A 12,955-nucleotide genomic window follows, 5' to 3' on the forward strand; every position below is an offset into this window, starting at 1 on the left:
ATACTAGAATGATTCTGACATATTATGTAGCACTGAAGACTGGAGTAATGATACTGAAAATTTAGCTTTGATCACAGAAATATAATTACATTTTAAAATATATTCAAATAGAAAGCAGTTATTTTAAATAGTAAAAATATTTCAAGATTATTTATACAGCGGGGGAAATATTTCACAATATTACTGATTTTTCAGCATTTTAGATCAATTAAATGTTCTTTAAAAAAAAAAACAATAAAAATCTTTAAAAAAACATTAAAACTTTTGACTGGTAGTGTATAACTGGGTAGCTAGATAGACAGATGTGTTGAGTGCTAAATGTATATAATATAAATGGTGTAAATGGATATAATGTCAATACCCACCATTGCATTACGCAACCATTTAATCGAGAGAAACTCACCAAACCTGAATGACTGTATGCAGTACACATTCCTGTGTTTTCATATGCTTCTTACACAGTACAGTGGAAGAGGAAGCCCACTCAAGATCAGCATAAACACATAAGACAAACACAATGTGCGCCATTGTACTTCGCGAGCCACCTTACACACGGTATCCCAAGGAAAAACCACTTCTCTGATACAGAACCACAAAACCACAGCTCGTTCTGGTCGAGTATTTCCCCATATGCCTTACAGTGCAAACAATCTCAAAGCAAATATTCAGGCTAAATTTAATATAACAACTGAACCAAATATCGTATATAATTTTAAGGCATTTATCTGCATCTGCACAGGCCCGAGTAGTTTCCTGCACCTGCAAAATCCTGCCCACATTACTCAGACAAACAGAAACTATTTTGAGGGTTGAGAATTCCCTGTGCGTGCATTATCGCCTATCCCGAGAGAAAGCTGGTTCATAATCTTTAGTAACGCGAGAAATAGTTACTCACACCACTTTGACATTACACGTATTGGCAGAAAGCCATTTATAATCAACAGGTACCTCGTCGAGAGTCAAAGTTATATAGCCCTCAAGCTTCGCATTGAACGCGTTTTAATTGTCCAAGAATCTTAAAGGGACAGTTTACGCAAAAATGTTTCAACCTCGTATTACTTTTTACGTGTGATACAAATGGAGATGTTAACATAAGTCAGAATGACAGTATCGGTCTCCATTCACTTTCATTGTATCTTTTCGTCATGTAATGAAAATAAGTGAAACTGCCATTCTCTCTTTGGCGATTTATTTAAGTTAGAAAGTCGTACATGTTTAAAATAACAAAGGTTAGTAACTTAAATAATGAAAGATTATTTTGTATTTTCGGTGAACTGTCTCTTTAAGATTCTGCCTTTCACGTGGATTATAATGAAAATAGGATACAGTCGTGTGGAGAATGAGTCTTTTCAAAACACGTATCCCTCCTTAAACGGGTCAGGACTCGTATCCAGTCTAAAAGTACATTTAGTAAAGTAATCTCCTACCTTATTTATTGCAGCCTTGGCAGACATTTTGATATCTTGCTGGCTCCCGGCGTAGCAAGTTTATTGTTGTTGAATATCACTACACCCAAAACAAAAATATTCCTCCTTCGTCCTGCCCAGCAGCCGCCGCAGCGCCGGGCAAAGCGGGTTTATTTCTTCTGACCGCCCAAAGACATGTCAACACAACTGAAATCCAGCAGTCCAAAGTTCATCATCTATTATTGCGCGTGAACATGCACAAACTTCAGAAGCTACGCGAATACCTTGCTGATAGTCTCTTTCTCCTTTTAATAAAGTGGAAAAACAAAAACGAATCACGAAAATCTTGCTGTCCCAAAGTCGACCGCGCCACAGAGTTTAATAATATCGATGCGAACCGTCCCACAGCGCTAGAAGTTTCAAACAGATGAGCTCGATCCTCGCTTCTCTCCTCTCCCAGCAACAATCATGACATGTCTGACTGGAATGGACCATTACACTTCTGCGGGGGTGGTTGGGTGGAAACCGGGATAGTGTGAGCTGTATAACCACACTTCTAGAGATGTAATTTTACCTTTTTATTTGTATTCAGCTGTTTAGTGCCTAAGTTTTGTGAGTTATGTGAAAAATGTGGCATTATTTTACACCGAACAATGGGCAAAGGCAAATATTAAAACTAAAAGAACGCCCCCGTGCCTCACCTTTTTGCTTTGACCGGGGAGCGGGTGGGATGGAGAGAGGGAAGCAAGGTAAAGTGGATCAAAGTTGTGGCTCGCTGCTTGCTTTTGGTATGAAAAGTTTGAGTAGGAGAAAATAGTGGTTTCTGTAGTGTAACGCAAATACTTTTATTTCTCACACACACAATTATATTCGCGACCCTGGACAAAGCCAAAAAAACAGTCGTAAGTAGCACGGGTATATTTGTAGCAATAGCCAACAATACATTGTATGGGTCAAAATGATCGATTTTTCTTTTATGCCAAAAATCATTAGGATATTAAATAAAAATCATGTTCCATGATAATATTTTTTCAAATTTCCTACCGTAAATATATCAAAAATAAAATTTTGATTAGTAATATGCATTCATTTGGACAACTTGAAAGACGATTTTTTTTTTCAATTTGTTTTGCACCCTCAAATTCCAGATTTTCAAATCGTTTCCTGACAACAATTCCTATCCTAAAAAACCATACATAGATGGAAAGCTTATTTATTCAGCTTGTATAAATGATGCTATTTACTGGTTTTATGGTCCAGGATCACATTTAATAATTTTTTGGACTGTTAAATATATTTTGAACTAACAAAGCATGGGTCAAATTAGGTTATGTTTTTCTAATGATTAATAAAATGAAAATAGAATCAGAAAATAAGTCATTTTGGTAACTCCATGTGTTCTAAAGTTTGTTTAAACAAAAAGTGCCTGCTAATAAAGAAAAATTACTAATTGCGCCTACTAAAACGCAGACTGTCATTTAGTTTTACAGACATCTAAGATTGCGTGTGCTTTAACCTTCAGATCAAGTTTTGTTCAATAACAAACCACTCAGGAAACCTAACGGGACATAATTGCTGCAATACAGACCGCTTCCTGTGGTTTCCGGGTCCCCTCCCATAGGACAGGGCCCTAGAATGCTGTTTGTATTGTTTTGAAATCGGCATTATGGGCTGTATGTTTCACAGTAAAATGTCAACTTATGTTTGCAACTGATAAAAAAGAAAAACAGCTTCACAAAAGCACAAAATATCATTGAATCTTTCAGGGTGTAATCAATCATTTAGTTGTCAGTGATAATGCGTTCATGCTTTAGGTCCCTGAAGAATTCCCGTAGTTCAGCAAATGAGACTAAAATGGTTTAATTTACATTCAACAAGCCAACTGTCTGTAACAAAGGAAGCAAACTCTCTCTAATCTCCACAGTTCTTGTAACTGTCATTAAGATGGTAAAGATTGGTTTCTGAAAACAGCAAAACTGAGGATAAAAAAAGATCAATTTTGACTCAGCAGCGCTATTACCAAATTAGATACAGCACATAAAAAAATCAGCAAATCAGTCTCTAATAAGACAAGGGATACTTTAGTGCAGGACTTCAGCACAGTCAAAAAGACAAAACATAAATTGTAATCTGAGTAAACCAACTCTGGAAGACACTGAATGCTATGTTCTCTATTAAAAATCCATTTGGGCTAATGGTCACAAGGTCACTGCTTGTAGATGTAATTCTACAAATACCTTGATGATTGACAGACAGGTCCAGGGGAGAGGCTAGGGATATTTTGGATTAGCCAAGCTGCTGGATAAATTCTTGTCATAAACTAGACCAGAGGGTTAAACCCAAAATAACTTGGTGTGAGAGGTCACATTCTCTCATAGCTATAGGCTTCAGGAATCATGAAAGGAGGGAAGGAGAGGACAAAGCTATAAAACATTTAAGAATATAAAGCTTCTCAGCAACCAGTATGTCTCTCAACAAAGCAATAAAAGCCAATACATTTAATACCCGTCACAACATGAAATTTAAACATAAATACAGACAAATGTTTATAAATCACCATGTGCTAAATGAAATGAAAAGCAATACATGTGATGATGATGAAATATTTGGAGAAGCCACGAACGACTCAAAATGAGCTGAAACACAAACACAACTGATGAACACGATGAACATCAGCAACACAAAGAAATAGAATGATAAATACTGCCAACGAGGACAATCGCTCAATCCTCCTCCATCGCATGTTACGATCCGCATCGACCAGCGAGGAAATCAGAATATTCAGCATACTGTTTGTTAGCGCAGACAAATCTCAGATTCCTGAAAATACCTCAGAACATCTTCATAAATCAAAGTAAATGATTAAATGTAAACCCAAGATGGAGAACACTGCTATAGCTCGAACTGAAGCGCGAATGGTTCTGATGGAGTAGAGACAGAGAATTAGTGACAGAAAAACACAATCGGAGGCAGCTTTGTTGCGCATGGTTACCCTAAATAGCTCTCGACACGGAGCAACCTGAGGCTTCGCATCAGCCGAGGAGCTCAGGTGTGCTCATGGAAGAGCAAGCACTTGGAAAACACTCCCATGGCCTTGAAAATCACACACACACACACAGCGTTAGGCATGTCAGAGGGAAAGCTCAGTAGGCTTGTCTGCCTGTAGTTAGAGTCTAATGGACAGTGAAAACTGCAGATCACATGCTCTGCACCACCAATTCTCCACTGAATGCCATTTTTTTAGAATGTAGATGGAATGTAAACACACAAATGAAAGAAAATACTTATATAATACTTAGCACATATGTACAATATTATACTGTAGTATTAAAATGCTAAAAATAATTATAAAATGCTGAAGCAAAACATGCAATATCAATTTACTGTAAAACACAATCATACAAATGTGCAGTTTTAAAAAATATTTGCATACACTGCTATATAAGTCTCAACTGAGATGAGATTTAAAAAGACAGTACATTTATTTTACTGTAGTATTGTTAAATGTGCATTATATGTTTATTTAATGTATGACAGTGTTGGTTCATGAAATTAACATAAACCCATAAATCATCTACGGAAAATGCCAAAGGCTTTATGAAATTTTGATTTACAGCAACTGCATTACTTCACTATTCTAGACCAGCTGAAGAAGTCCAGTAGAATGAGGCACCATGGTGAAATATTATCATAAAAAGAGCTCAGAGCTGCACCTCTGTGAGCAAAACAACATAGGGAGGTTTGAATCTGAAGCCAGGAACTGCCAACAGATGGATCTGATACAGTGCTAGTTCCTGGCTTTTATCTCATTCTTCTCTTGGCTACACTATATTGACTTTAGAATTTTTTGTACTTTCTTTTCATCAACAAAAGCTAGAGGTGGTACTATTTTTTTAAGTAAAATATGCTTGAAGTGATTTATATAGGTGAGAACACGCTCTCAAAAAAAGAGGTACAAAGCTGTCACTGAGGCCTTTCAAAATGTACTAATATGTAACTTTAAGTTTAAGTAAATAAGTTACAAAAGTGTACCTTTAGAAAAGGTACCACCCCAGTGACAGCTTTTGTACCATTTTGTACCTCTGAGAGTGTAGTTTGGAAACACCATTAGTGTATTTAATGTGGGGGGGAAGAGAGGAAAGGGAAAGCACTAGTGTGGAAAACATAGTGAACCTCAGAGACCTGAAGGAGGGAACAGCGTGGAGGAGAAATGATCCAGTTTCACTGTCTGTCTTCATCTGTGCTGAATTAAAACCAATTGACCTTATCTAGTTTCTAAAGACTTTATTTACTCTGGAAGTTCTTGCTTTAAAGTGCCCTGTTTCCACAGCTAACGAAAACCCTCTGGAGGTCAAGAGACTCGACTAAGACTGGAGACCCTTCTGAGAATTGCTTTTAGAATCAGACACCCAAATGCAAACCTCTAAGTAAAGTTTGGAATTGAAATTGTTTAGTCAATAAGGCATTAAAATATACTTAGTTTTATATTTCGGCACACTACAAACCAATTACATGACAGGTTCTTCCAGGAGACACACTGTGTGGAATGTTATGGAAGCTGTTTCCGACATTAAATAAAAAGTAAAAAAGGTAATTGTGACTTTTTATCCACACAATTCTGAGATACAGACTTTTGGACTTTATAACTATATAATTTGCAATTGTGATGTAAAATCATGCAACTCTGAGGGGAAAAAAGTCTTCTTTTCCCTCAAAATTGGACTTTATAACTCGCAATTCTGAGTTTTTATCTCGCAATTCAGTCTTTATTTCTCAGAATTGCGAGTTTATATCACAATTCTGAGAAAAAAAGTACGAAATCTGAGTTTGTACCATGAAAAAAAGTCTTCTTTTCCCCTTCTTCTTTCTTAAAATTGGACTTTATAACATTTGTGATGATAACTCATAATTCTGAGGGGGAAAAAAGTCAATTGCAAGTTTGTATCATGCAATTCTGTCTGTATTTCTAGCAATTGTGAGTTTATTTCTCAGAACTGAGAAAAATAAAATAAGAAATCCGAGTTTGTATCCTGCAATTCTGAGAAAAAAAGTCTTCTTTCCCCTAAGAATTTGTATAAAATTTATAACTGGCAATTGCAAGTTTATGTCTCATAATTCTGAGAAAAAAAGTCAGAATTGCGATCTTGAAATTTCTTAGTTTGAGTTTATTTCTCAGAATATATCACAATTCTGAGAAAAAAGTAAGAATTGCGAGTTTGTATCATGCAATTCTGAGAAAAAAAGTCTTTCCCCTTAAAATTGGACTTTATAACTATATAATTTGCAATTACGATGTAAACTCACAATTGTGAGAAAATCATGCAACTCTGAGGGGAAAAAAGTATTTTTTTCCCTCAAAATTGGATTTTATAACTCGCAATTCTGAGTTTTTATCTCGCAATTCAGTCTTTGTTTCTCGGAAATTGCGACTTTATATCACAATTCTGAGAAAAAAAGTAAGAAATCTGAGTTTGTACCATGAAAAAAAGTCTTCTTTTCCCTTTCTTCTTTCTTAAAATTGGACTTTATAACATTTGTGATGTTAACTCATAATTCTGAGGGGGAAAAAAGTAAATTGCAAGTTTGTATCATGCAATTCTGTCTGTATTTCTAGCAATTGTCAGTTTATTTCTCAGAACTGAGAAAAATAAAATAAGAAATCCGAGTTTGAATCCTGCAATTCTGAGAAAAAAAGTCTTCTTTCCCCTAAGAATTTGTATAAAATTTATAACTGGCAATTGCAAGTTTATGTCTCATAATTCTGAGAAAAAAAGTCAGAATTGCGATCTTGCAATTTCTTAGTTTGAGTTTATTTCTCAGAATATATCACAATTCTGAGAAAAAAGTAAGAATTGCGAGTTTGTATCATGCAATTCTGAGAAAAAAAGTCTTTCCCCTTAAAATTGGACTTTATAACTATATAATTTGCAATTGTGAGAAAAAAATCAGAATTGTGAGTTTTTCTCACAGTTCAGAGTTTATTTTTCAGAACTGCGAGTTTATATTACAATTCTGAGAAAAAAAGTCAGAATTGCAAGATACAAACTCACGACTGGGAGGAAAAAAGTCAGAATTATGAGTTTATTTCTCAGAATCGCAAGTTTATATCACAATTCTGAGATAAAGAGTCAAAAGATGTAAATTGCAATTACCTTTTTTATATATTTTATTCAGTGTCAGAAATGGACTTCCACAGAATGCTACTCTCAAAGAATCACAATTAGAATCACGTTTAATCTTAGTTCAAAGTGCCCCGAGTGACCTGTCCGTTTAAACCTGATGGTGGTCCCAAACATACCATACTCCATACCAACACACAGACCAGCTATAAATCAAACATTGGCAGGAAACAAAATTGAGCTTTAGTTCATGGTGTGAGTCGCAGTGGGAATGCAGCAGAGAGGAGATTGTTTATTCTGAGACTGAATGACCCCCGATGAATGGAGCAGTGGGACACTGAAATAGTGCTTTGCTGAAAATTAAAACGAGAAAACAGGTGGATTAAAAGTGCATTGCAATTACATTGCGCGACCCTTTTTAGTCAAGGACCAACTGACTTTCCCCAAAGTTCCCAAACTTCAAAGTGTATTTTTACTTGCATGTTAAATGGTAGAGCGAGATTACAAAACTACATTATACATTAAAACACATTATCAGATACAGCAACATGTAGTTAATTTAGAAAAAGCCCGAAGACTATAAAAAGTGAAAATTCCCCCATGTCAAAAGCCTTTGAAATTGTAATTTTTTCATAAGAGAATAGATTCCTTTAATAAACAGAACAACAATAGTCGCTACTTTGTGACCTTCAAAACACCAGCTTAATTGTTTGGTTCTAAAATTAGAAATTTTATACTTTTTTCACTCTCTCAAGTGCTGTGGTTACAGCCAGACTGTTTCAGCCCAGAGAGACTAGCTGTCCTCCATTCAACTCGCTGGGTCTCAGCCAAATGTGCATGTTCAGAGCTTTTAGCCATAGCCACCGCCAGAACAACACACCTATTGGTCTCATCAGTTACTGAAAAACCTAGTTACAAAGCAGACTTCATGTAACTAGGCTCAGACCAGGACCAGGCTGATGCGGCTTCTTTTTTTTTAAAGGGACAGCTCACCATCAAAAAAAGTCATAATTTACTCACATAAATTGTCTGGGATGATATAATGAATGTTTTTATTTTTATTTTTCATTTTTGGGTAAACTATTCCTTTAAAATGTCAGATTGGGATTTCAGAGATGGAAATGCGACTTGTTTAGAGTCCATTGTTTTATGGACAAAGAATGGCCAAGATGCCAAACAATGCTCCTTTAATCACACAAAGACATTTATTCAGTGTACCATGACAATCATAAATGCATAACAAACAAGTAGTCCTTATTCTCAAACTCCAACATTGATAGTAATAGCATTAACAGAGAAAAACAACAGCTTTGTTTTATTTTTATTTACATGTGTAAATATAGACTGTACATTCCAAAACCTTTGCAGTGTTTTGATAAGCAGAGACAAAGCTCAGCGTACCCTGTGCTTTAATAATTCACATCACACACTTGGTTAGATCAGCCTATTTATAAAATCAAAAACAGCTTCTTTCTTAATCTTTTAATAATTCCACAAAGCTTATATGACTCCTAAAAAGGCAGGAAATATCAAGGTTGACATTTCGTTCTTACTATTATCAGACAGTCGCTGTAATTCTTGAAATAGTGCAATGACGTGATGAAGTAGATTACAATAATTAACTTTTGATGAGGGATGAGTGTTTTGCTATAGCGAACATACAAAATGCATAATGCATGTTTTCTTTGTTTAGTGCCTATTTCTAGTGCCACTCATTTCCTGGCGAATCACAAATGTGATGTGGTCCGCAGAGAGGAAGCCAAGAATATGTACATGTAAACATGCAAGCTAACACATACATAATGCATGAAGCACACACTTCGCTAAATGAATCGCAACTGTGACGCCAATCACATACGTCTCTGAGTCTGTAGCCCCATCCATTTCCTTCCTCAGCATAGACTAATCTCCAAATGGCAGGACCAATATAGCCGCATATTTACATGTGTGATCATAAACCTAAGCCTACTATTCCTCACACTACTTCTTTCACAGTCATAGAAGTGAAGTAAAAGGGTGTTACCGCTTCTGACTGGTAGAAAGCTGTGTGTCATTAACCAAGAGTGTTTGTCAGGGATATATACATAGCTGTTTGTCACTGCCTCAGGGGAAGAATATTCATACAAACAGCCTCACGCGGATGTGAACAAACAGCACCTGTTCACACACCATGCATTTTTGCATTCCACTATGCTGCTTTTCTATTGTTTTTCTATGTACAAAATGCCTATATGGACTTCTGTTTGCATCTCAGGCCTAAAAATGCAGCATTTAAGTTTAAAAATCTTTTTTTTTAATCTACTACCTTGTGTCTTACAATTTAGCAACCTGATCTCATGACGAAAACATACATGTGGGTACTTTTTCGCAAGACGTGAAATACATACTTTTGTCGCGCCATGTACATTTTGTGGAATATTCACTGAGTGGCACTAAAAGAGTGTTCGTTTTTTTCCCCGGAACAGATGAACGGTTTATGTGACGCTGGTTTTGTATGTGTCAACACAGTTTTGACTTGAAATATTCGTTAAGAAGTGCTATAACTTTAATGCTCCTTGATATTTTAAAATAATAATGCGTTTTAGCTTGTTTCATCATCTTTTAACGATGGTTCGCAAACTTAACTTTTTTGGCGCCATTTTGGTACAACTTAAAATTCGAAATGATGAAACATAGCCTATAGAGACAGCTCTAAATAAAACATTTAACTTTTTCAACGACATGTGATTTCAGCTCAGTAATCCACCAGTTTAGCAAACACTCAGAAACATACATCAAAATTGTCTATTTTCACAGTGATTGGTTGTCGCCTGGCATTTTTCGCTCGAGGAATGGCCAACGTTTTTGATGTGTCGGCCACTTTAACACTGCAACAAATGCTTTTCTTACTTAGATTTTTTGTCTTGTTTCCAGCCAAAATATCTAAAAAAATCTTAAATCAAGAAGGATTTTCTAGACAAGTAAAAATGATTTTTTTTTTTTTCTGAAAACAAGACAATTTAAAATTAAGTGCGTTTTTGCTTGAAACAAGCAAAATAATCTGCCAGTGGGGTGAGAAAAATAATCTTGTTTTCTGTTTAAAATAAGATTTTTTTTGCTTACCCCATTGGCAGGTTATTTTGCTTGTTCTAAGCAAAAGCTCACTTAATTTTGACTTGTTTTTTCTGAAAACAAGAAAATAATTTTTAATTTTAGAAAATCCTTCTTGATTTAAGAGTTTTTAGATATTTTGGCTGGAAACAAGACAAAAAATCTAAGTAAGAAAAGCATTTTTGCAGTGAACGCTTTCAATCTCATAATGCACCTGTCACGGGTAAGAAGGGAGGTCTGGGTCCAAATGCAGGGGAAGATAATATTTAATGAAAATAATAACAAAACCAACAAAAAGGCCAACACGGCAAAGTAAACATAAACTGAAACATAAACTGAACAAAACATGAAACAAGATCTAAGGCCAAGGTCAGGAACACAAAAGTACATGCAAGACAAAAGACAATGCAGACCTGAAGCAGGAGTGAGAAGTGAGAGTTCTTATAGACCAGATAGTGAACAGCTGTGAGTGAAATCAGTGCTAATTACAAGACAGACGTGAACAATCAGGGGAGTGCAGTGCAAGGGGAACAGCGACCTCGAGAGGCTAAGGGAAGACCCACAGCCACGATCATGACAGCACCACGCAAACGTTTAAGCTCAACTTCCATAGGAGTGAATTAAAAACGCTCGCTACGTGCCAGTGGAAACACACTGTGAGTCCAATTCCATGCCAGCTGAGCTACCGAGCAAGTGTTTTACATCCAGAAAATGAAACATATGGAGCTGTAATCATAACTGTGTATGAAAACGATTACAAGTGCTCACTGTTTTACTGTCTCTATTGTTCATTTCTGTTGGAAACTGCAGTGATATGTACTCATTGGTATGTATTACGCATCTTGCGAAAAAGTTCCCACAGGTACATTTTCATCATGAGATATGGTAGCAATTTAAACAAAAAAAAACTCCACTCAAGTCTAGTTTACAAGAATACTATGATATATTATAATCCCTTTTGTACAAAACACTGAAGAAGCTGCAAAAAAAGCAACACAGTTGTCAAATATCTCCATCTAGCACATTGTTACATAGAAAAACAATTGAAAAGCAGTGCTATGGAATGTTAAATGCATTCTGTGAACTGAGAGGCAATATGACATGGGAATTATAGCTAGATTCAGCATGACATATAGAGAGGAGATTGAGTAACTTTTAGAGCTGCGCCTCAGCGAGATGAGACCCATGGCTCACTGTAACAGCTTTATGTATTGAAGTGGAAGCCTTTCTATGAGATCAGCAGTTAAGATGTCAGATGTGTGGAGTCGTTCTATAGGGAGCCATAAGAGGATCGCTGCAGAATGAAACCAGGCTACGTGTGATAAGTTGTCTTTTTATGTGCATAAAGCCCTAAAGGGTCATTCAAGCAGCACAATGGAGAACATGTACATAACTCAAAAATACTATGAGTTAATCCACAGCTGCTGAGAAAAAATTCTCTAGAATGAACAGGTTCATAGTTATAGGTCACCCAAAAATGAAAATTCTGTTATTAATTACTCACCGTGATTTAGATCCAAACCCGACCTTCGTTCATCTTCAGAACTCAAATTAAGATATTTTTGATGAAATCCGAGGGCTTTCTGACTGCTGGCTTCTTTTTAGGCCTTTAATGTGGTAGTTGCATTGCCATCTATACAGGATCAGAAAGCTCTCAGCTTTCATTAAAATATCTTAAATTGTGTGTCCCGAAGATGAATGAAGGTCTTACAGGTGTCACTGTAATGTGTTGATGCACAGTTACAGTGCCTTGCAAAAGTATTCATACCCCTTCATTTTTTTTCCGTTTTGTTGCAGCATTAATGTTAAACTGCTTTAAATTAGTTTTTCCCCACATCAATTTACACTCCATACACCATAATAATGACAAAGCAAAAACCAGATTTGCAAATTTTACAAATTTGTTAAAAATAAAACACTGAAATAAGTAAATTGCATAAGTATTCATACCCTTAACTCAGTACATAGTTGAAGCACCTTTACAGCCTCATGTCTTTTTGGGTATGATGTGACAAGCTTTGCACATCTGCATTTGGCAATTAACTGCCATTCTTTGCCTCACCTTTTCACCTCTCAAGCTCTGTCAGCTTGGATGGGGGCTGGCAGACATTTTCTAGAGTCCTAGTTGTTCCCATCGTCTTCCATTATGGATAATGGAGGCTACATGCTTCTGTGAACCTTCAATGCAGCAGATTTTTTTCTGAACTCTTCCCTAGATCATTGCCTTAACGCAAGTCTGTCACTGAGCTCTACAGGCAGTTATCTTGACCTCAGGACTTGGTTTTTGCTCTGATATGCATTTTCAGCTGTTAGACCTTTTCTGAGAGGTGTGTGCCTTTC

General features: G+C 36.2%; 1 protein-coding gene across 10 annotated transcripts in view; it reads right to left on the reverse strand.

The window, feature by feature from the left end:
• Positions 1-12,955, reverse strand: part of tjp1a (tight junction protein 1a) — a 154,046-nt gene that overhangs the window by 82,567 nt on the left and 58,524 nt on the right. The window contains exon 1 of one of the 10 annotated variants that reach the window (XM_073836186.1): positions 1,428-1,855. The exons of the other annotated variants lie outside the window; for them this stretch is intronic. Coding sequence (XP_073692287.1) covers positions 1,428-1,454 — 27 coding nt within the window. The 5' untranslated portion in view covers positions 1,455-1,855. Of the gene's footprint in view, positions 1-1,427; positions 1,856-12,955 lie in introns of those variants that run through there. 10 annotated transcript variants of the gene reach the window in all.

This window comes from Garra rufa, chromosome 3 (genome assembly GCF_049309525.1).
Source record: "Garra rufa chromosome 3, GarRuf1.0, whole genome shotgun sequence".
NCBI classification, from domain to species: Eukaryota; Metazoa; Chordata; class Actinopteri; order Cypriniformes; family Cyprinidae; genus Garra; species Garra rufa.